The 24,236-nt window shown below is 51.0% G+C and overlaps 1 protein-coding gene across 1 annotated transcript in view; it reads right to left on the reverse strand.

The window, feature by feature from the left end:
- Positions 1-6,007: 6,007 nt before the first annotated feature.
- The window catches only part of Nacc2 (NACC family member 2), a 31,740-nt gene continuing 13,511 nt past the window's right edge, over positions 6,008-24,236 (reverse strand). Inside the window, 4 exon segments of the mRNA XM_051166785.1 lie at positions 6,008-6,855; positions 8,308-8,405; positions 9,070-9,175; positions 11,020-11,184. Coding sequence (XP_051022742.1) covers positions 6,344-6,855; positions 8,308-8,405; positions 9,070-9,175; positions 11,020-11,184 — 881 coding nt within the window. The 3' untranslated portion in view covers positions 6,008-6,343.

A 24,236-nucleotide genomic window follows, 5' to 3' on the forward strand; every position in this document is an offset into this window, starting at 1 on the left:
GCCCTTATTTACGGGGGCTCGGCATCCCTCCTAAGTGGGGGGTCTTGGGACCTTCTGGGTATCCATCCGTCAGCCCCTTCCAGTTCCTTGACAGCCAGGGCGCAGCATGGCTAAGAATCCACCAGCTAGGGGCTGGAGAGATGGCTCAGCAGTTGAGAGCACTGACTGCTCTTCCAGAGGATCTGAGTTCAAATCCCAGCACCAACATAGCTGCTCACAACTGTCTGTAAAGCACATGCAGGCAAAACAACAATCCACATTAAAATAAATAAATAAATAAATGCATAAATAAAGCCAGGAGCGGTGGCCAACACCTTTAATCCCAGCACTCTGGAGACAGAGGCAGGTGGATTGCTGTGAGTTTGAGGCCAGTCTGGTCTACAAAGTGAGTCCAGGACAGTCAAGGCTAACAGAGAAACCCTGTCTTGAAAAACCTAAATAAATAAATAAATTCAGGCAGGTGTGGTGGCGCATGCCTGTAATCCTAGCACTTGGGAGGCAGAGGCAGGCTCATTGTGAGTTCAAGGCCAGCCTGGGCTACAAAGTGACTCTAGGACAGCCAAGGCTACACAGAAAAACCCTGCCTCGAAATAAATTTAGCTGAGCGATGGTGGCGCACATCTTTAATCCTAGCAGTCAGGAGGCAGAGGCAGGTGGATCTCTATGAGTTCGAGGCCAGGCTGGTCTATAAAGTTAGTCCATGACAGCCAAGGCTACACAGAGAAACGCTGTCTCAAAAAACCAAAATTAATTAATCAATTAATTTTAAAAATTAAGTAATTAACTAAAAAAGAATCCTGCCGCCCAAGTAGATGAAGGCTAGGTGGCGGTGGTGGCAGTAGGGGTGGAGAATCTGGATGTGGAGAAGACTGTGTCCCAGGAGGGTACTGTGTCCCTAACGGTGCCCCACTAGAACATAGACATGGACCCACTGACTCTGATCCAAGCTGGGCTTGGTGGTAGGATGTGACAGGAAGGCTCAACGTTTACCTCTCACACTATGACCCTGGGCATTCCGATGGGGACAGTGTGTGGCATTGCAGCTCCTACAGGAGATGACTCTGGATGACCCTACACCAGTATACTACCTCAGACCCTTTGGACTATTGCAAGTTTTTCCATCCTTTAAGCAGAGAGTGACAGCCAGGCGGTGGTGGCGCGTGCCTTTAATCCAGCTCTCAGGAGGCAGAGGCAGCACATCACTGAGTTCAAGGCCAGCCTGGTCTACACAGTGAGTTCCAGGACAACTGAATCTACTTAGAGAAACCCTGTCTCAAAGACAAAACAAAACAAGAAGAGGAGGTGGCGGCAGCGGAGGAAGAGTAAGCATGCTGTGCTGGGCAGGGCTCCAGGACACCTTCCTCTGAGCACATTACACATGGCACAGTCCTACCAGCTCCTGATGAGACCGGAAAACTGGTGCTCTAGAGAACGTATCCCATAATGCCACAGTGCTATGAGCCATATAAAAAAGGAGCCAGAGACTGGGATGGGCTCCTGTTTGGTGACTAAAAGTGGCCCTGGGGTTGAGGAGGTAGCCATCTCTCATAGTGCAATACATTGCATCAGGGTTCAAGATAAGACTCTAGGCTTCCAGAACCCTCTTCGGAGGCTCAGGGTAAAGCCAGATTTCTGCTCACCCCTCCCCCAAGAGGCCAGGGTGAGCTCAGCATGTCCCTGAAGGCAGTGGGGAAAAGGGGTGAACAGCTGCCAGGTCCAAAGCCAGAAGCCCAGCTCAGCCCAGATAAACTCCACCCACATATAGGTGTTCCTTTGCCCACTTGGGGGCAGGCCTGGTCAAGGGGAGGGGGCAGAGGGAGCTACACATCTAGAAGGCCGGTGGGCCAGGTGAAGAAGAAGAGTCATTTAGTAGACATTAAACTGAATAAAACCGTAACTCAGTCTGGGCAGTTGCACACTCCTGTAGTCTCTCAAACAGGGACTTTTTTGGGGAACAGGCAACCCACGTTCTTCCACAGCCAAACAAACCTCTTCCTGACTTCTCGCCAATGCCCTTACCCCAATCCCACTGGTCAAGAACAGTCCAGGAAGGCTGGGTTTGAATTGACTTTATTATTCTGTAAATGTGAACTTTACAAAGCGCTTTACAATTAATGATGACACCCTTTCGTTTGTCATGGACTTCCACCTCTGAAACAGCTGTGAGCGTAGGCTCTCAGCTCTCGGTTTCCCTGGTCAGCTTGCGGACATTGTTGTGGTTTTAGTTATTGATACAATGTTGTCAGCCATGGCTACAAAGTAACAGTCTTGTCACTACAGGGTCACAGCACAGAGAGAGAGGAGGACGCTGGAGGGACAAAATAAAGGCCTCCTCCTCCCCAAACAAAAGAAAGCCAGGATGTGGCGTCTGCTCTAGCTCAGTGGTTCAGTGAAGGCCTCCTCAGAGGTAGGGGAGCGACTGACTTTATTAACTTATTTTCTAACAGTCATGAGTTATGATACTACGTTAACCCCTCGACAGTGCCTTCAAAACAATCCTTTTTCTCGGGTCCTTTTTCCAAACATCCCACTGAAGGGACGACTGTTCTCCTTGCACCCAGTGCCACCCAAAATGTTCAAGTCAAAAATATTTATACATTTTATACTGAGTTCTCTTTTTGTCTGCTAAAAATAGTATTGCAAATTTTGGCTTCTTTTGACATAGAAATCACAATTGTGTGCAAAACACTTGCAATGAGGCGACTGATGGGGACACAAGCAGCGGCCATTCAATCAGAATGCTTCAGAAGCTGCACCCTTTTCCTTTTCGGGGAAAACGAAAACGAACAAAAGCCAACACCTTTGCCATTTTTGAAACACTTCTCCCAGCAGCCCAGGTTAGGTAGGATGACATCACGCAGCATCACACAGCAGCAGCACCATTCCAAGCAGTGGGTAACGCTGAGATGTCACGTGCTTATCATTCCAATTTGGGATCCACAGCAAGCCTTTCGAGTCTTCAGCTGGTTGATGGGCCATGCCCTTCCCACTTTAGCTAAGAAACATCATCTTTGGGGAACCGAAGCAGGGCACAATGGACAGAGCAAGACAGGGCTAGCACTGGCCTTAGGAAGATCCTACTGTTGAACCAAGTAGCCCCAGGCAACCCACAGACCCATGGAGGGGACAGGCCCTGCCATCTTACCAGCCTTCACAGGCCCTTCCTCCTGGTTCTAAAAACACCACACAGCTAGTTTCTCTTGAGGCTCAGACCTGCAGTCACACCATGCAGGACCCTCAGAGGCTCACCTCAACTGCCTTTCACACACCGCTGCATCGACATTCAAGGGCAAAGGAAGACACCAAATCAGACATTAGCTGAAGCAACTGGTATAGAAAACAAGACAGAATTCAAGTACTGAGACAGCCAGGCAGGCAGGCAGGCAGTCCTTCCAAGCTCACAGTATCAGACCTGACTCTGGTCCCTTGCCCTAGACCCGCTATACCCATCCCAGCTGCCAGCTCGTCCCAGGGACTGTTGTCTGCTCTGGGAAGACAGAAGAGTGGTGGCTGCAGCCCTGCCCCAGGAGCTCCAACATGATCCAGTCCCAACTGTCCTCACGGCAAAGATGTTGATGTAGCAATAGTTTCTACAATAGACTCTACATAGTGTATGCATATTGCTAGTAGTCAAGCTAGGAACAGAGGCGCAGACATCCGAGGAATACTGAGAGGCTCTCATCTATAGGATCTGGAACAGGGTCATGTGGCAGGACAAGGCAGCCCCGATTCTGGAATTAGTCATCTTGTAAACAAAGGAGGGGGGAGTCTGGTTTTTTCAATTGGTTTTCCTTGGAAAAAAAAAAATAATCAAAAGATGCTAAGGCACTCTGGAAGGCCCCTCGGAGCCCAGGCCTGCCACCCGCCTGCCTCACAGTACATTCAGGATGCAGAGGGGGTGCCCTCCCCCCCAAGCAGGTACAGTCATTGGCCATGCATGTCTGCAAACGCTCCCCACCACGTCCACCAAGGGACACATTAGTGCAAAACGCCCTGCCGGCCCACCTGGGGCACAGGGAGAGCTCAGAATCCATTCACATTTAATTAATATTATTGAAGTTTTACCTATAGCTCTTGCCTTCCTTACCCAGAACAAAACAGATGGCAATTATAAACGCTAAGGGACAGAGGTTGAGGACGTTGTGCTAGCCCGAACAGTGGTCAGGCATCCTGTGCGGCCAGCAGCACCCTCCCTACGCTGACCCAGGGTGGGGACCATGCCCATCTTGGAGTGGAGGGATGAGAAAGAGCCCTTCTGACACCAACCAAAACAGGTGGGTCTGTCTCCCCAAAGGTCCCCATGGATGGTCAAATTAAAGTGCAAATTTGGGTGTGGGAAGCAGATCAAGGAATATTCCAGAGGGGAAGGGCACAGCCCCACCCCCCAATCCTGCCATACCCTCCACAGTTCTGTGGTCTTCTCCCAGCACCAGGAGGGTTTGGTCCAAGTCACTAAAGGGCTGGTGGGGCTCCAACCTACCTCGGACTAAGACTGGGGGTGGGAGAGGTGAGACGGCCATCTCTGGGGAGCTAGTTCTGGAGTTGGGTATTAGCTACCCCCTGGAGCCCCAGGAATGCAGGTCTTGTGCTACCAAGGGGGGGATGGGAGGATGGGGGGAGAACACACAACTCAGTTAAGTTCCCATGGTACTTGCCACAATGCCCCCTTCCCTTTCCCAAACTACAGGTCTTTCAGAAGGCGGGGGGGGGTAGGGGGGGACTGGGGGGTGGATGGGGGTAGGTGGGGGTGGGGGCTGTTAGGAAGACATGTAGTCAGCACTGTATGGATGCTACCCATGAGCCCCCAAGGCAGGGATGTGCCAGCAAAAGGAGGGGACATGGAGTCTAAACCACACCTCAAGATCTCCTGCCACGGCCCTCCAAACGGGAAGAGGCTGCCCAGCCTGTGGGCACACAGGAGGGTTTCGTGGGGGCAGCAAATTCAAGATGCATACAGGGAGAGGGAATATTCGACCTTTCAGGTTTGGAATCACCTCAGGAGCTCCTAGGCTCTGCAGGTGGGCAGGACATCCCTAGACAAGAGTCCAAGAGGGGACACCTGGGCACTCAGCCTCAAGAGCATGTCCCACGCTTTAAAAGTGACAACCACCAGCTTCAGGCCAGCCAGCTGTCCTCGAAGCCCCTCCTGCAGGTCGCTCTCATGTTTCTCTACATTTCTGGTCCCCAATGAGATCCACACCCGCCAACTGCTCCAGCCCAGGCCTGTACCTGCCGCCAACTACACAGGTACCCACAGATGCCTGGCTGGGCTGTACACAGCCAGCCGCACTTTTCTGGGCCCCCTCTGCCTCCAATGGGAGGCCAAGATGGGGCTTTATGGACAAGTATTCACCCAAATCTACAGTAAGCAGGCTGGGGTCAGGGATACTAGTCTCTCATTAATTTTTTTTCTTTTCTTTTTCTTTTTTTTTCTTTTTCTCTGTTGGGTCTGAAAGTTTCCAAACCACCACCAAAAAAAAAAAAAAAAAAAAAAGTGTGAACTAAACAAAAACAGCAAACAAGCAAAATCCCAGAGTGGCTGGGGAGGCAGAGGGTGGTGAGGGCAACCATGGCCAGGGGCAGAGAGACTCTGGGGGAGTCAGCAGGCCAGCCGCTGGGGATCTGGGTGGAGCAAGAGTGAGGATATGGAGGGGTGGGGGTGGTGAAGGCCTCATCCTTTCCCCAACCCCAGGTGACCAGCCACAGCCACTGCTGCAGGGCCATCACTGGTCTCCATGCACACACGTGCTGCTGTGTGTGGGCTCCTGCCCTGCCCCGCCCCCCCATACACACACACACACACACACACACACACACACACACACACACACACACACACACAAGCGGCTTCTTGGGAGGAATGAAAACAAGAGAAGTCTGGCCTCTGAGGGCCCAGCACTCTCCCACTGGGGTCCTGATGGGTAAGAACGGAGTGTCATGTCTGCCCCTCCAGCCACAAGGACAGAGGAATAGGAAAGGAACAGGAGGAATAGGAAGGGTGGATGAGGCAGAGTCAGGGCGGAACATCAGGGACCTGGTGGCCTCTTCTACCTCTCCAAGAAGAGGGAGGGAGCACTATCATGGGAGACTGAGCTGGGGAGTATCAAAAAGTTGCCCCGGGACCTTCCTCCCAGAGCGTGGCCAGCGGCCTAAATGTTTACAGTATAATGAATGCGTTTGTTTCCTTCATCCATTTTAAATACAGGCAGAATAAAAATCACATTTTTGTCAGGCAGCAGTAGCAGTTCAGTAGGTAAGTGGCTTTGATCACATTTGTTTGTATTAGTAATGCATGCAAGCAGCTTTAGTACTAGGTCCCTTGTGAGTTGGCCTTGCCAGCCACTTACAAGGTCCCTGCATAGGTGCCCTCTGGCCTTCTTGTTGCTGTGGCCACTGGTGTCTGAGGCCTGCTGGAGCTGGTGTTGCCCTGCTCAAAGGCCTGAGGGGGGCTCTGGCCATCAGCAGGCAGCGGCTCGGGGGCAGCCACCTCCTGGATAACCGAGCCAGCCCCATCCGCCTCCTCACTAGCCTCGAAGGCAGGGTTGGCCGAGGTGCTCAGATCCACATTCACAGCATCAGTTCTCAGGGCCACGATGGTGGCCGCGTCACTCCGCCGCTCTGCGTAGATGCGCTGCTCAAACACCTGCGAGGCGGCAGGTGGGAACTCCGGGTCCAGGGGCAGGCTGGCAGCCGAGGTGCCCATGACGCTACGGTACATCTCCACACCCTCTGGCAGCATGGACTTGATCTTGGGCAGCCAGCGCTTGCGGACACGGCGAGCATTGGTGCACATGTCTGCAGCGATCACATTCATCTCACTCTCTTTGAAGCTGGGGGCGAAGTTCTGACAGTACACTGCAGTGGGAGGCAGAAGGAGGGGGTGTGAGAGCAGCCTGTCTCCCCACTGCTTGGTCCCCTGCTGCCCAAGTGTCCACAGAAGCAAGGTACCCAGGGTTGGACTGTCTACAGTCGTGGCTCCCACTGAGATCCCTTGAGTTAAGCTATCGGTCACTTTCGAATTCCTTGGCCCAGGAGGCCCATGTGGCCCTTTGGGAAAGGGTCTATAACAGTAAGCTAAGTCAGCTTGGGTGCCCACCAGGTTTAGACCCGTGCCTAACCCCTCTGGCTTCCCCACCTCCACCTGAGAAATGAGACAGGTCACAGGGGCCTCCCCACACGAAGGGTTGGCTTGCTAACATATGCCCTAGTTTCAGACACAACAAACAAAAAGGAATGCTGGTATCTTCATCAACTTAACAACAACAACAACAACAACAAAGAAACCCTCAGCTGGGTGTGGTGGTGCACACCTTTAATCCCAGCACTTGGGAGGCAGAGGCAGGAGGATCGCTGATCTACAAAGTGAGTATGGGACAGCCAAGGCTACACAGAGAAACCCTATCTTGAAAACCGAAAAAAAGAAAAAAGAAACCCTCTTCTGTTTCCTACCAGGAGCCGGAGACCAAGCCAGGTCCCCACAGAGCATCAACTAGGAACAGGTCCCTCAGAGGCCAGCCTCACTACCTTCCTGTTGTCCCCACATTCATCAGGACTGTAATTGACCACTGCTAAGACCTCTCTTCTACAAAGCAGAATTAGTGTCACAAAGGGAATTTCTTTTTTTGGGCGGGGATGGGAGCGGGGGTTCGAGACAGAGTTTCTCTGTTATCTTGGAGGTCCTGGATTCGCTTTGTAGACCAGGCTGGCCTCGAACTCACAGGGATCCACCTACCTCTGCCTCCTGAGTGCTGGGATTAAAGGGGTGCGCCCCCACGCCCGGCACAAAGGGAATTTCTAAGGAAGACAATAGACGTGTCTTGGGCCGGTGGCCACAGTGGCTGTGCTGTGTTCTGGGCCAGTCTGTGTGTGTGTGTTGGCTGGCACAGCTTCTGCATCCCAGGGTACAGGGCTGGGTGGTGGCTTGCCACAGAGACGGACTGGGCTCCGCCCCACCACGCGGGAGCGGGAGGCAGAAGCCGGCCGAACAGATGGCAAAGGCTCAAAATAACCTCAACATGTAAATAAGGGGTTTTGTTCAAAAAGGAAAATTAGATCTATTTCACATATTAAAATAGTTTCGCAGCTGAATTCATCACACTTGGAAACCTACCAAGGACGTTAACACCTCGAGATGAGTTCTGCTTGCTGCTCTTTTTTCCCCTCCTGGTTCCAGTCTGCAGGCCAAAGCAAGCACTCTGACCCTGGGGCCCGACTGAGCCTTCCTTGGGTCAGGATCTCAATTCCAGATGGGATTCCTAGAGTGTCCCAGACCCACCCTACCCAGGTGATCCTGCGTCACCCACTCACGTTTCACAGCATTCAGGACTCGGCTGTCCAGTGGCTTTCGGCTCGGGTCACTGGTAGAGGAGCGTATGCCAGTGCCACAGCTATTGGCCAGTGTGTTCCTGGAGGAGGGGTGAGGAAAGGAGGCACAGCTGGTCCAGAAGTGACCCGAAGAATGGGATTCCCCATACACACACCAGGTGACAGAGCCCAAATTCCCCTGCCCATCCAGTGTCCCCCCGAATACGTGTGCGTGCCTTCTGAGTTGTATCCAGTGTGTGTGTGTGTGTGTGTGTGTGTGTGTGTGTGTGTGTGTGTGTGTGTGTGTGTGGTAGATGAGGGAGTGGAAAGGTAGGATGGGGGGATGGGGGAGAGGCTGAGTCTGCCTCTAGGAGCTATGATTCCCAGCTTAGCAGGCAGCCCCGAGTGACCATGTTAGGAAGCTGACAGGCCCAGGCATTAGCCGCGGGGAAATCCTGAGCCACCCAACTGAGTCACTTTTCCTTGGGGGACTAGACTCCGTTGACCCATGTGTGTACCTGGTAGTATAAATACATGTAGCTTTTCTCTTCCTTTGGGGAGGGGTACGCAGTGAGTCTTTCCCCAGATTGAGCTCCAGCATACATGGATGTGCTGCCATCCTTCAGGAGGCTCTCCAGGGTAGATGGCCACGCCAGTGTTAGGACAAAGTGGAGGGCTGCACAAGCTCAAGCCATTGATGACCAGACAGCCAGCAGCTACAGGGAGCTCTGGAAGCGTCTGTAGCCCCCCCCCCCTTACACCTACCTGTCAAAGAAGGTGGCCAGGAGCCTCCGCAGCAGAACCTTGTGCTTCACCCCCGCACACAGGTGGCAGTTCATGAGCTGGCCACGCGTGATGTAGACCCCGGAGCCTAAAGCCAGCAGATGTCAATGTATGAAGTCCAACTCTCAATCCCCCTGCCTCAGCCTCCCAAGTACGCACACCACACCTAGTTCTTAGAACTTCCCATCAGTCCTGCATATTAGGTCTTAGCAGAAGGAAGAGATTAGGTGAGGGCAGGAACAGTCCTTGCCTAAGTAACAATTCTACACCCCTAAAGGGCATCCCAGCAGTCTGAGAGACTGTCTCTAGCTCCCGGAGTTTCTATTCTGCCCCAGGACTTGGGTGGAGCAGTCCCACCCCACCCTACCCTGGAAGCTACACTCCTGCTGCCTACAGAGAGCTGGCGATGAAGTCTCTCAGGCACTGGTTTCCAGGAGAGGGGGGCAATTGGACAGGATCTAGAGTGTTAAAATTCCTCCACAAGGGGCTGGAGAGATATATGGCTTAGAGGTTAAGAGCATTGATTCCTCTTCCAAAGGTCCTGAGTTCAATTCCCAGCAACCACATGGTGGCTCACAACCATCTATAATGTGATCTGATGCCCCTTTCTGGCCTGCAGGTGTAAATGCAGACAGAGCACTGTATACATAATAAATAAATCTTCAAAAAAAAAAAAACCAGTAGGTGTGGTGGCGCACACTTTTAATCCCAGCACTCAGGAGGTGGAGGCAGGTGGATCATTGTGAGTTCAAGGCCAGCCTGGTCTACAAAGTGAGTCCACAACAGCCAAGGCTAATACAGAAAAAAAAAAAAAATCTTCTACAAACTGGGTGTGGTGGTGCATGCCTTTAATCCCAGCACTTGGGAGGCAGAGGCAGGTGGATTGATGCGAATTGGAGGCCAGCCTGGTTTACAAAGCAGGACTACAGGAGAAATCCTGTCTCGAAAAGCCAAAAGAAAAAATAAAATCCTCTACATGAGGGTGTCAGACAGAAGCAGGAAAGGGTGTCTCAGGGAGGCTGAGCTGAGATGCAGGGGTGAAAAACCTGTCCAGCATGTCTTCCTCAACAAAAAAAGGAGCAATTAAAGAGCAGGCATGGGGCCGGGCGGTGGTGGCACACGCCTTTAATCCCAGCACTTGGGAGGCAGAGGCAGGTAGATCACTGTGAGTTCGAGGCCAGCCTGGTCTACAATGTGAGTCCAGCCCAGCCAAGGCTACACAGAGAAACCCTGTCTCGAGAAACCAAAAATAAATAAATAAATAAATAAATAAATAAATAAATAAATAAATAAAAATTTAAAAGCAGGCATGGTGGCCCACACCTCTAATACCTCTCAGGAGACAGAGGCAAGAGGACCTCCCTAAGTGAGAGCCCAGGCTGGTCTACGTATCTAGTTCCAGGATATCCAGGGCTACATAGAGAGACTTGTCTCAAACGAACAAGAAGCAAAGAAAACAGTGTGATGGCCAATGGTCCGCCACTCACTTGGATCTTACTGAATACTGCCTTACAAAAATGCAAGGACCCCAGCGTTAAAGAGATGATGTTTCTGAAAAGGTGCTGCTGGTCCTGAGGGCTTCCAGACTCCACCCTGGACTGTGAGCAACCTACCATTCAGATACTACAACTGGATAGTGGGGCAGGAGGGACCCTGGTAAACTATGGGACTCGGTTCTCTCTGTGACCTAAATTAGAATGCATCATGGATCTAGCCCTTGCCAATCAGAAGCCTGGCCAGCTCAGGGGACTCAATTAAAATGCTAAATTAATCCAATTGAATAACTCCCTTTAATGACACATTCTTCTAAAAGGAAATTAGGGAACATTGAAGATGTTCTTTTTTTTTCTTTTCTTTCTTTCTTTCTTTTTGACTGATTGGTGATGAGTGTATCGTTCATAGCTCTGACAGTGATGGGTGGGGCTGCCTCACCGGCTACGAGCTCCAGTTTCTCTCCGGGATCTCCCTCCGAGTAGAGCTTTGGGTGGCAGCGGTACCCAATCTGGCTGATGAGGCTGGCAGGCAGTGCCACCAGGTCTCGACGGATGAGGACACAGGAACGGCTCTCCAGGGGCACCGGCTCTGGCTTCTCTTGCACTAAGACAAAAAAAAAAAAAAACTATCCCAATTAGGTTGGAGTCTGTGGGTGAACCTGGGCTGCTCTGTGCCCATCCACTACACTCCCCAAGGCCCAGGTGAGAAGCATTTCACACCAGCCTGGGGCTAAGCTGGACCCACGGCAGCCAGCCCTTCACACTATACATGCAGTGTGTCCATCTCCACTCCCAGCACTGTCCTTCCTGACAGGCCAAATGAGAAGACAGCCAGTGAGAAAAGCCCGCCTAGGCCTGGCAACAGGCAGCTCAGGGTGAGTGGTGTTTCCACCCAGTGCATGAAGGGCTGGGTGGGAAGCAGAGCTGACGGGGAGGCCAAAGGGCATGTGCTGGGAGCAGGACATAGGACACAGCTGGCCAGAGACCTCGAAGCTGCAGGTGGAGCTTGACCTCATCACCCTTTTCAGAGGGTGAAGCTGCCAGCTCTGCTGTCAGGAAAATTCATGGAAGGAGACAGGCAGGGGAACAGAACAAGGTCCCAAGGGGGGACCCAGGGTCTCCTCAACATGGCTTCATGCAAGAGGAAACCAGATAGGACTAGTCCAACTGGGCAGGGGAGGGGCGTGTCTTAGCACATTCTGGAATAGGGTGCCTCAGACTGTTTTGGCCTGGCACAAGGGAATGATCCTAAATATCTGTCCGGATTAAACCCAGGCAGCCTGGCATCCTTTGTCTGGGAATGTTCTGCTGCTGGAACAGGCAGCTGGGTTGAAGAGCTCCTCTGTACCTGTAGCTCAGAGGCTGCACCTGTGATACCGGCTGGCAGCAGCAGCCCATGGACATGAGTGTTCCAGAGAGTGCAGGATACCAGCTAGCCAGTGTTGGTCTGATGTATTTTGATGCTAATTAATAAAAAGGCTGTCACACCTGGGCAGGGCAAATGAGATAGGCTTGGCTAAGGTTCCCAGGCTTGGGAAGAAGAGAGACCTGAGGAGAAGAGACAAGAAGGCTGCTGTGGGTTAGATGGAGGAGAAGCACATGGCCGGTGTGGATGGAGGATTTGGTCCAGATGACAGACATTAGCAAGTATATGGGGTTATGGATGGGAGGTAGCTTGATAGACATTATTAGAAGCAGATGGCATGGGATTGGGACAGGTATCCCATACCTGCCCCACAATGGGAAGTAGTTTAGAGGCTTAATATCTGCCCTGCCCCAGGTTAACTAAGGCTATTTTAAAATATAATAGGTGTCTGTGTCTTGATTGATTGCTAGTGGGTCAGAAAATACTGTTGTAACAATAATTATAGGCCTAATAATAAACATTACTAGGCCATACTGGTAATTTAACAACGACAAGCCAGCATCAACAACCAACAGGCAGGATGAACAATCTCCTACAAGTCACAGAGGGCTGGGCCAAGACTTCTTAATAAGGACTACTTACTATAAGCTATAAGACCCAGGAGGACCTGTGGTCCTAACCCCAATCCTGCACAGCCTTGTCTCCATCCCTCCAGTCCCCGACTGCCTCTCCAGTCCCTTTTCCCAGGAAGCCTTGATGCTTGGTCCATGCTCCCATAGGCCATAGAGACTGTCAGCAACACATTCAGCCACTCTGCTCAGAGGCCAAAGGTGTCACATCACTCACCCCTTCCTGTGTTCCCAAAACACAGGTTAGGTCCTGAGATCGAGCGCCACCTGTTCCCAGCCAGCTGTCCCCAGCTGTGTTGTGTTGCTACGCATGTGTGTTTCTGTGTATCTGTGTGTTTATGTATGTATTGTGTTTATGCATGTATGTTTATGTATCTGCTTGAGTGTCTGTCTGTATGTGTCTATGTGGTGCAGGTAGGACATGGCCCTGGGACAGCTAGTACCTGTTGGTCCCACAGGTTCAGAGACTGGAAGGCTCAAGGTAGGTGGCTCAGACTTAAAGACTTTCCCTGAGATAGCCCCCAAGATCAGACACCGGTGCACCTGGCTGCTCCAGATGGCCTAGCTTGCTCCTTCTCACAATGACCACACAGTAGGGACTCCCAGAACCTCTCTGCAGGGGGCCACTGAGGCGGAGGGGGGGGGGAACTTATGGGCAGATGGCAGGGGAGGGTCCTGCACAGGAAGGATCTGCAAGCCATCTTGACACCCTGCCCCTGAGGGAGATGGTGGGGCACCCATCCCCAAGGACCAACATCTGGTTCTGAAGTGACCACCCACACACTAAGGAACAGTGACTCACTGTAGGAGACCGCAGGAGGGGTGAGGAGCCCACCCTGGCCCCAGGGTCTGGAGCCACAGAGCAGAGGCTCCAGGCTACCTCAGGCTCCATCCAGAATAAGCACAACCCTTCCCCCCATCCCCCCCCCCCTCCCCAAGTACGACGGCGGCTTCAGAGTTGTTGGACATTCAATAACAGAAAGCAGAAAAAACGGAAGCTACTGAGATGCAGCCCCCTGCCTGCTACCAACCAACTGGTGGTCAGGCTGGCCAGGTGGCGTCTCCCATCCGATGGAGCAATGAGGAATCTTTACAGCCCGGAATTACCCAGAGACTGAGGGAACACATCAAACAATCCGGATGGTATTTTAAAACATAATTATCCGCCCCCCCCCGCCCCGCCTGCTGTGATTACACATGCAAACGAGCAGCGCCAACGCTGTGCGCTGTGCGTGGCATTTACATAAAGAGTGTTCACCAACAGAAATAATTCTCCATCCGCAGCCAGCGCTCTCTCGAGATGTTTTTCTCAACAGCAGAAGTTGTTTGCGCTCCGCATGCACACCCCTCCCCAGCCTGGCTCCCCAAGAGCAACAGACTGTCAGCCCTGAGCCCCAAAAAACCTCTTCTATTTCTGCCCTGCCAAGTGCTGGATGCTGCTGCTGCTAAAAATACCCCCAAACTGAGCCTTAGCTCATCTGCAAAGGTGCTCTAAGCTCCTTCGTGTGCCCCATCCCTTTCCCAGGTCCCCAGGTACCACCAGCCTGAGTGGTTTCAGGCACCTCCATCCTCCCCTACAAACCCCCCACCCCCACCCCTGCTACAGGGTTAAGATGCTGCTAGGCATTAAAGGGGACGCCAGAGATTCACCCCCCGTGGATCTCAACAGGCCTTGCTGATATCAGGGCCTGTCCCTGTCCCAGGTGTGCTGGGAGTCTGCCGTCCCTGTACCCCACCCCCACTCCCAAGAGGACTGTGAGCTGAGGAGAGATCCTGTGGTCACATGAAGTTCCCAGCATCCTCTCACCCAGGACTGGTCCCAGTGGTATCGATGGCCAGGTGACAAGGCTCTGGTTTCTAGGACTGGGCATCCTAGGGCGAGAGCACGTGCGGTATGGTTAGCTATTTCTATGAAGAGCTGACTAATCACTGGCTGAAATGGAGTGGCAGAAAGCTCTATCACAGCAGTGTCCCCAGACATGCAGGGACTCATGCTTTCTCTCCAGGATCAGTGACCTGTCCCCTTGGGGTTACACCATGGAAGCAAACTGGATACTTGTGGTCACATGATATGTGTGTTACATTCCAGGACTCTTTTCTTTCTCTTTTTTTTTGGCGGGGGGTATGGGGGCGGTTCGAGACAGGGTTTCTCTGTGTAACCTTGGTTGTCCTGGACTCACTTTGTAGAGCAGGCTGGCCTTGAACTCAAAGATCTGTCTGCCTCTGCACCTCCCCCCCCCCCCACAACTGCTGGGATTAATAGTGTGTCCACCATGCCCAGCTCTTTACATGGTCACCCAGGAAGCTTCTGAGGCCCAGTGGCTACATGGAGAAACCCTGTCTCAAAAAAACAAAACAAAAAAATGAATATAGAACAAACAAACAAAACTTAGGTGAGTGACAAAAGAGGGTGGCTACAGGCAGAAAGAAAACACTCTCAAAACTCAACATTTAAAACAAAAACAAAACGTGCACGCGCACTCACACACACACACACACACACACACACACACAGAAGGAAGGGAGGCAGAGGCAGGAAGATATCTGTGATTTCAGTGTTAAGTGCACTGGCTGCTCTTCAAGAGGCCCTGAGTTCAATTCCCAGCACATACATGGAGGCTTACAGCTGGCTGTAACTGTAGTCCCATGAATCCACGGCCCCTTTCTGATGTGCAGAAGTATACATGAAGATAAACTAGCGATAGACATAAACAAATAAATCTGTTTTTAAATTTTTATTTATTTTTATTGTATGTGCATTGGTGTTGTGCCTACCTGTATGTCTGTGTGAGGGTGTCAGATCTTGGAGTTACAGACAATTGTGAGCTGCCATGTGGGTGCTGGGAGTTGAACCTAGGTCCTTTGGAAGAGCAGTCAGTGCTCTTAACTGCTGAGCCATCTCTCCAGCCCAACAAATAAATCTTTAAAAGCAAAACAACCACCGGCCGTCATGGTGGCACACACTTTTAATCCCAGCACCGGGGAGGCAGAAGCAGGTGGATCATTGTGAGTTCGAGGCCAGCCTGGTCTACAGAGTGAGTCCAGGACGGCCAGGATGGTTTCAAAGAGAAACCCTGTCTCGAAAAAACAAAAAGCAAAACAAAACAAAACAAAAACTCAAAACAACAAACAAACAAAACCTGGAACAACCAAGCCTCGGTTTCAAAAAACAGGCAGATGTGTGGAGGGATTTACAGATCAGGATCTGCTCTGCAAAGACCTTGCTCAACACTCACGCACCATAATGTGACTAAAGTTGTCACTACCCTTCTCTTTGAAGTCAGGACCTAGAACCAGCCACAAGGCCAAGTGCCGGTGAAGGCGGAACCTGGCAACCCTTGTGTCAGAAGTGAGAGTGTAAAATGAGAGCCACCTCAAAAAGCAGCGCCATGGGTTCTCCAAGCAGGAGACCAGGAAAAACCACCGTCCACCTCTGTGGGCCCCAGCTTGCCACTAACCTGAGGCTACAGGGATGAAAAGCAGGCAGCCTGGGGGAGAGGCCGTGAGGTGAGCAGCTATAACCACACCAGGCCTAGGTGACTGGAAGGCAAAAGGATTCTCACACGCGCCCTGATCTTCCACAAGGACTGTGCCCCACCCCCACCCCTATCCCCAACAAACATACACTTCCTGCCCAACACCAGCCAGGCCAGGGTCATGAGTTCAGGACTCAGGTGCCCGCCTGGTGGTCAGGGTCTGGGTCAGCTCAATGTTAGTCTGACCCAGGGTCAGGGACACCCAGTGTGGTTCTCCTTCCTCTGGGTACCACCTCTCTGCCCAGCACTGAGGGGAGGCTCTATGGGTCAGCCAGCTCTGAAATGCTCAGCACATCCTGCTAGTCAGTGGCCTAACACACATAGGCACTGCCTGAAGCAGTGTCCTGCCTCACAGCTTCCAGAGCCCTTCAAAGAGGAGCCAAGATGCTCTCACCACCAGGAGGGACTGTGACAGAGGTCAGACACGTCACTAATGTTGCCTGGACATACCCATCTCACACATGCCAAAATGTGTGGGAAAGCCATCTAAATTCAAGGAAATGTGGCAGATTGGATACCCAAGAAGATAAGCCGGTTAGGGAAATCCAGATTGGACAGTGGATGTGGGACCATGGCTGAAGTGGGCTCCCAGGTATATGACAGAGGGACCTGTGACCTTTTTTCTTTTTCTTTTTCAAGACAGTGTTTCTCTGTATAGCCTTGGCTGTCCTAGACTCACTTTGTAGACCAGGCTGACAGCGATCTGCCCACCTCTGTGTCCGTCCGGAGGGCTGAAATTAGAAGTGTAAACTACCACACCTGGCTGGGATCTGTGGTCTTTAAACTCACCATGTTCAGCTGCCAGAAGACTTAGGTAGCAGCATACACAAGGGCCCATATCAGACCCAGTGGCCAAGCTTCTGGATCTAAGTGGCCTCCTGGGCTCTGTTTGCAGGACCCTTACGGCTCCCCTGAGAGGCCTGGCCCTCTGGGTTTCTTGGCTGGCCAGCCTAACATGGCTGGTACAGCCTTCACACCATGGTCCTGGCCAGTGTCCCTCCCCGGAGCCAAGTTTGCCCTGCCCTAGTAGGTGAGGTGGTTTTATGCTCCAGGAGTCTCTGGCGTCTGAGCCTGGCTGGATACCCCACCACTCCAGGCTCTCCCTCGCTCTGTGGGCTACCTCGGTTGGTGGCTGTCACCAGAGCCACTCTGGCCAAGCCTCCTTCTTGCTCTTCATCCTTCCACGCGTTTTTCTACTTTGTTCAAAGACATCCAAGAGTACACAGCACTACCCTCTCACAGGACCTCACAGGACAGGATGTGGCTTTCTTGACCAGTGGTGCTGAGGGAACAGGCCTTGGTCACACAAAGGGCATAGGTCAAAGTAAAGATCTGTGTGTGAGCTGGGCAGTGGTGGCGCACGCCTTTAATCCCAGCACTTAGGAGGCAGAGGCAGGCAGATCGCTGTGAGTTCGAGGCCAGCCTGGTCTACAAAGTGAGTCCAGGACAGCTAAGGCTACACAGAGAAATCCTGTCTCGAAAAACAAAACGAAACAAAAATTCTGTATGTGCAGACACTTAATGAGCCAAAGCCAGGTACAGGGTTAAGCTAATACCTCACACTTAAATACACACACACACACGCACACACACACACGGGCCGGGCACAGTGGCGCACACCTGTAATCCCAGCACTTGGGAGGCAGAGGCAGGTGGATCTCTGTGAGTTCAAGGCCAGCCTGATCTACAAAGCGAGTCCAGGACAGCTATGGCTACACAGAGAAACCCTGTTTCGAAAAACAAAACAACAACAAAAAAACCAAACCAAACCAAACTATATATACACACTTGCATAAATGCACCCTGGACTTGGAAAAGCACCTAGATTATGGTACTTATGGCTGCCCTGGGGAACAGACAGCAAGTGAGCAGTGTTCACTATACCCCTATTCGTGATCTCTAAATTAAGTCAGTGCCTTGCTGTGAATAAACAAACCCATCTGATGAGGAGTCCACGGCAAGGCCGTGCTCCAGCTATGGAGTCCCAGGGCAAGAAGAGCTTCTATGTGGAGAACGACTGGAAGAGCTGTTTAAAAAAAAAAAAAGGAGGGTGGGAGGATACAAGGGATGGGCTAACAATTGAGATGTAATATGAATAAATTAATAAATAAAATAAAATTTAAAAAGGAGGGGTCCCAAAGAGAGGAAAGACAGAGCCGAGTAGGGGGCATTCGGGACTAGGCAGCGGGGAGACCTGAGGGAGGCACAGGACTCAGCCATGGCGTTTTGAGCACCACTCTACAGGATCCCTGGGTGTCACTGTAGAATACTAAGTAGCAAGCATGCAGGACAAGACTCAGAAAAACAACAGCCAATACACAGCCAGCCGGCTCCTGCCCTGGGAGGCAGCCTAGATCCTGGAGCCTGCCAGAGCCGTTCTGCCTTCCGGCTGTAACCCACAATAACAGCCTGCACTGGCCCACCCGGGACCTCTCACCGCGGCCTGGGAGGACCAGAAACCAGGCCCTCCTTTGAACAGCTGCTCAGGCTTCTAAAACGGTTTCAAGTCATGCCCAGCAATGAAGAGAACAAAGCCGGGAAGACCAGAAAACAGCAGCAAAGACCAAATGATAAAAAAACAAAAACAAAAACAAAAACAAAAAACCAATTTACAAAAAGACATTATATCTGATAATTAGCAGATGTGGACTTTATGTCTGCTAATGTGGAAGGGAGAGGGGAATAAAACTGAGAGCCTCAAGGAAAACCAGAATCAATAAGGATATAAACTACAATCACAGATTCAGAAGGCTGATTTGGGGAAGAGTTACACAGAGCAGGTAGGATTTGTGAACCAGAAAATAATTCAATACAAAATACTCAGATATAAGCAGAAAAAGAAATAAGAAAACAAAAGTGACAGATATCAGGGGCTGGAGAGATGGCTCAGTGGTTAAGAGCACTGGCTGCTGGTACCAAGGACATCGGTTCAATACCCACACCTATATGGCAGCACACAACCCTCTGTAATTCCAGTTCCAGGGACATCTTACGCCCTCTTCTGGCCTCCATAGGCACTGCAGGCACATGGTGCACAGACATACATGGAGGCAACACACACACACACACACACACACACACACACACACACACACTCTGCTGGCTGAGTGTAGTGGTTCATGCCTTTAATCCCAGCACTCGGGAGGCAGAGGCAGGTGGATCTCTGTGAGTTCAAGGCCAGCCTGGTCTACAAAGCAAGTCCAGGACAGCCAAGGATACACAGAGAGAGACCCTGTCTCAAAAAAACCAAAAGAAGAAGAGGAGGAGAAGGAGGAGGAGGAAGAGGAAGAGGAAGAGGAGGAAGAGGAGGAGCAGCACAGCAGCAGGTTGTGATAGAAAATGAAAGTGGGCCATGTACTCCAATAACTCAAACCTAGAAGCTGGGGTAGTGCCTGGCACTGTGTGTTCCATCTACCCAGGAGATGGAAGGGGAAGGGTGTCAGCACTAGGCACTCCAGACCTGCCTGTGAAACACCATGGGACCCTGTCACAGGATAAAGACAGGCTGAAAGCAAGAGGCAGAAAAGACAGTCCCGGGACACAGCACATAGAGGCAGCGAGCTGGGTACTATACAGACATCAGACCAGGAGAAATTAATGTGAGGAAACACTCAGTGCTAATGGGGTTTATTTCCTAACAGGAAAACAATCCTGGATTAACACGCATGCAGCACAGCGAGCAGGGCAGCAGCGGGAACACCAGAGTCACACTGTCTCTGCGTCCACCCAAGACCAGGCTCTGCCTTGGCCCTGGGTGCAGCTTATAAGGTGGCGTGTGCAACCTCTTCTCAGCACTAAGTAGGGTACCGAGCACGTCTCCACAGACTCCAGAGAGAGAAGTCTGAGCCACACAGCGTTCAGGTTGCTAAGATGAGGCCAGCTCTGACCGCGCTTGCAAATCAAGCAGATGCCTTAACCCCCAGGGCTATGGAAAGGAGGGGTGTCATATATCACAGAAGGTGCTGATGGGGATGGGGGTGATAAGAAAGACAACGGGGTACAGAAAGGACATGGTAACACGTAAAACCCCACCTGCCAGTGCGGGGAGGGGGGCGGGCAGGGAGCACCAGACTCCATCCTAAAGAAGCATGGCTCTTGGGGCCGAACAGCTGAGAGTTGGTTTTATTGTTGTTATTGCTGTTTATTGTGGGGTTTAAGTCTTTAAATTGTTCTGTGTATGTGGTGTTTTGCCTGCATCTATGTCAGTGCACCCTGGACGTGCCTGCATACCCTGGATTTGGGATTATTGGTGGCTATGAGCTGCCATGTGGCTGCAGAGTTGAACCTGGGTCCTCTAGAAGAGCAGCCAGTGCACTTAACTATCTAGTCATCTCTCCAGCCACTAATTTTTGGCTCCATAAACTGAAATTAAAGCATATGGAATGTAGCAAGTCCAGGCATAGCTGTACATGCCCTTACCCCAGTAAGCAGATGGACTTTGTGAGTTCCAGACCGGCCAAAGCTATACAGTGGAAATTTTCACTTAATCACAAGTAAACAAGCACACATGGGGCCTGTGAGGCGGCTCAGTGGGTGGAGGCGCCTGCTGCAAAACAGGGCGACCCAAGTCTGCTCTCCAGGAGAGACTCAACAACATGACCTCGGCACATGCACAGCTCCCACACATGTACACTCTAAAAACAATTTTGTTTTTGAGGGGTTATCTGTTTTAGCCCTAGCTATGCCAGCTGGAACTCACAGAGATCCCCCTGCCTCTGCCTCCCAAGTGCTGGGATTAAAGACGTGCACCACCGCCACCCAGTTTCCTTTTTTTTCTTTTCTTTCTTTCTTTCTTTCTTTTTTTTTTTTTTCCTTTCTTTTGTTGCTTTTTCAAGACAGGGTTTCTCTGTGTAGCCTTGGCTGTCCTGGACTCGCTTTGTAGACCAGGCTGGCCTCGAACTCACAGAGATCTGCCTGCCTCTGTCTCCCAAGTGCTGGGATTAAAGGTGTGCACCATCATGCCCAGTCTCTTCTTTCTTTCTTTCTTTCTTTCTTTCTTTCTTTCTTTCTTTCTTTCTTTCTTTCTTTCTTTCAAGAGAAGACACGCCAACATGAGAAAGTCAGGCTGAAGGAAGATTGTAAGCAGGGGAGGGCCGAGAAGGAGCTGAATAAGATGACCCGTGAGCCAGCCAGGCAGGCCTCTGATTCAAGGCCACCTAGTCCGCAGGGTGAGTTCCAGGACAGCCAGGGCTACAGAGCTACACAGAGAAACCAAAGCCAAGGCCAACCAACCAACCAAGCTGGGCGAAACCTGAGCTAACGGGCACCACATGGTCCCTGCCTAGTGTTGGGTCAACAGGGCGTGGGCCGACAAAGCACCAGGCCTGCCACAGACAAGCTCCAGAGCATGTATAACTTCATTCCAGCAAAAGGGAAAATATATGTAGCTGGAAAGGTCTGTTAGAAAATGCAGTTTACCAAAACTGACACAAGACGTATAAATAAATTGTCCTGTTCCTAAAAAAAAAAAAACAAAAACCACAAGAATCTGAATAAAAACGACCCTTTGAAGAGTACAGGTAGCTTTACACAGGCTTTCCTACACTTTTAATCAAAAACATTTTTTTAAAAAAACCATTCTTGATTTTCTTTATGAGGACAGATGACCTTGATACCAAAGACAGTGGTGCCTGACAGGACAGAGTGCGGAGGGCAATCTTGTCCTGCAGAATTCACAAAGGTCTTGGGTCTAGCACCTGTCATCTTAGCACTTGAGAGGCTCAAACAAGAGGCCGGCCTCAGACTCAGGGCCAGCTGGAGCTACAGCGTGAGAGTCTTGCTCACAAAACAAGGGGCAGGGAAGATGGCATGTGCTGCCCTTACAGAGGACCCGGGTTTAGTTCCAAGCACACAAACAGTGGTTCACAGTCAACTGTGGCTCCAGTTCTGGGGGACCCAACACCCTCCGCCACCAGTCCTGTACACTGGTGCACATACACACACGCAGGCAAGCACTTATACACATGTTTCTAGTCTAAAAACAAACCATATATGATAAGCCAGGCGTGGTGGTGCACGCCTTTAATCTCATCATCCGGGAGGCAGAAGCAGGTGGATCTCTGTGGGTTCGAGGCCAGCCTGGTCTACACAGTAAGTTCAGGACAGCTAGGGCTAAACAACAAACAGAAACTGTAACGACAAAGAGTATTAACAAGTGAAAACACGGAACCTTGCCCCTGCAGATCACTCTGTTAGTTACATTGATGTTCTGACCAAATAATTGATATGACTTTTAAAGGGAGGAATTCCAGCTCATGTCGGTCCATCATGGTGGGAAGGGGCATTTCACACCATGGCAGTCAGGAAGCAGAGAGAAAGGAGGGGACTGTGCATTCCCTTTTTAAAATTATTTTATGTGGGTCTGGAGAGATGGCTCAGTGGTTAAGAGCATTGTCTGTTCTTCTAAAGGACCTAGGTTTAATTCCCAGCACCCACATGGCAGCTCACAACTGTCTGTAACTCCAGTTCCAAGGCATATGACACCTACATACCAGTGCACATAAAATAAAAGTAAATAAAGATTTTTTTTTTAAATTATTTTATGTTTAGCAGGCATGGATATCCACATACCATGTACATGCAGTAGCCATGAAGGGCAGAAGAGGGCACCAGGTCCCTTTGAACTGGAGTTACAGGCACTTTTGAAGAGCTAGGAGGTTGCTGGGAATTCAACCCAGGTCATCTGGAAGGACGGCCAATGCTTTTAACCGCTGAGCCATCTCTCCAGTCCCACGAGACTTACCTTCTAGGGAAGCCTTGCCCACAGCTTTCAATAGCTGGGCATCAAACTCAAACCACCTGGCTGTGGCACATAACCGGGCCTTGCGTTTGGACCTCCATATTCTGGGATCCTGGGGAGCCATGAACTATAGGCATGTCTCACTCAGGCCCAGAGCTGGAGACCACTGAAGGCAGAGCCATGCTGAATACACTTTGGGGGCTCTGGGCTCAGACCTGGCTGGAGCGGTTAGCTTCCTTGATCCAGCCACTGCATCCTACTGAGCTCGAGGGCCCTTCTGAAAGATCAAACTAGCAAGTCAGATCCTGAGGTAAGGGATGATGCTTGCTGTGTAGCGGGAGAGAAAGAGGGAGCGGCGGAGCCCCTGGTCGGGATGGGCTAGGTCAAGGTTGCCATGAGAACAGACTGACACAGAAGCTGCCGGGAGTCGTCAGATTGGCAAGTGACTGGCTTTTCTGTGGGTTTAAAGGTACTAGGATCAGAATAGCTCAGAATCTGCCCAGCACAGTGTCAGTCTTCAGTTGGTGACACTGTCAGGTGGGTGTTACAGAGGTGGCCTTCCTGAAGACGGACATCACCGGGGACAGGTTTTGAGGGTGTATGGCCTTGTCCCACTTCCGGTTTGCTCTCTCAGCTTTTTCATACTTGTGGTCCACTGTTATCTGTCCCAGCAGCCTGCTGCCAATGCCCCAACCCCCCAACCCCAACCTCTGCTAGGAAGGAGTCTCCCACTGGACCTGAGTCCAAACAAACTCTCGCATCTATAAGTTACCTTGGCCATCGCATGTTTATTACAGCAACAGAAAACTAATACAAGTGGTGTGTGGCTACACTTAGGAAGAAAAAAAAAATCTCTTGGTGCAGAGGTTAAAAAAGGGAAATAGCCGAGCTGGAGAAATGGCCCAGAGGTTAAGAGCACTGGCTCCCTTTCCAAAGGACCTAGGTTCAAATCCCAGCAACCAACAGGGCAGTTCACAACTGTCTGTAATTCCAGTTCCAGGGGATCTGACGCCCACACAAACACACATGAGGCAGGGCACCAATGTAAGTAAAAATTTTTAAAAGATTTATTTATTTATTTATTATGTATATAGTCTTCTGCCAGCATGTCCACCTGCATGGCAGAAGAGGGCACCAGGTCTCATTATAGATGGTTGTGAGCCACCATGTGGTTGCTGGGAGTTGAACTCAGGACTTTAGGAAGAGCAGCCAGTGCTCTTAATCTCTGAGCCATCTCTCCAGCCCGTAAATAAAAATTTTTAAAGGAGAGGAATAGCCTTAATTTGATTTAAAAAAAACCCAACAAAAAACAAACAAGCAAACAACAACAACAAAAATAACAAAACCACATTACAGTGCGCCGAGAATGACACCGCACAGTGAGTC

This window comes from Acomys russatus, chromosome 24, assembly GCF_903995435.1.
Source record: "Acomys russatus chromosome 24, mAcoRus1.1, whole genome shotgun sequence".
NCBI lineage: Eukaryota > Metazoa > Chordata > Mammalia > Rodentia > Muridae > Acomys > Acomys russatus.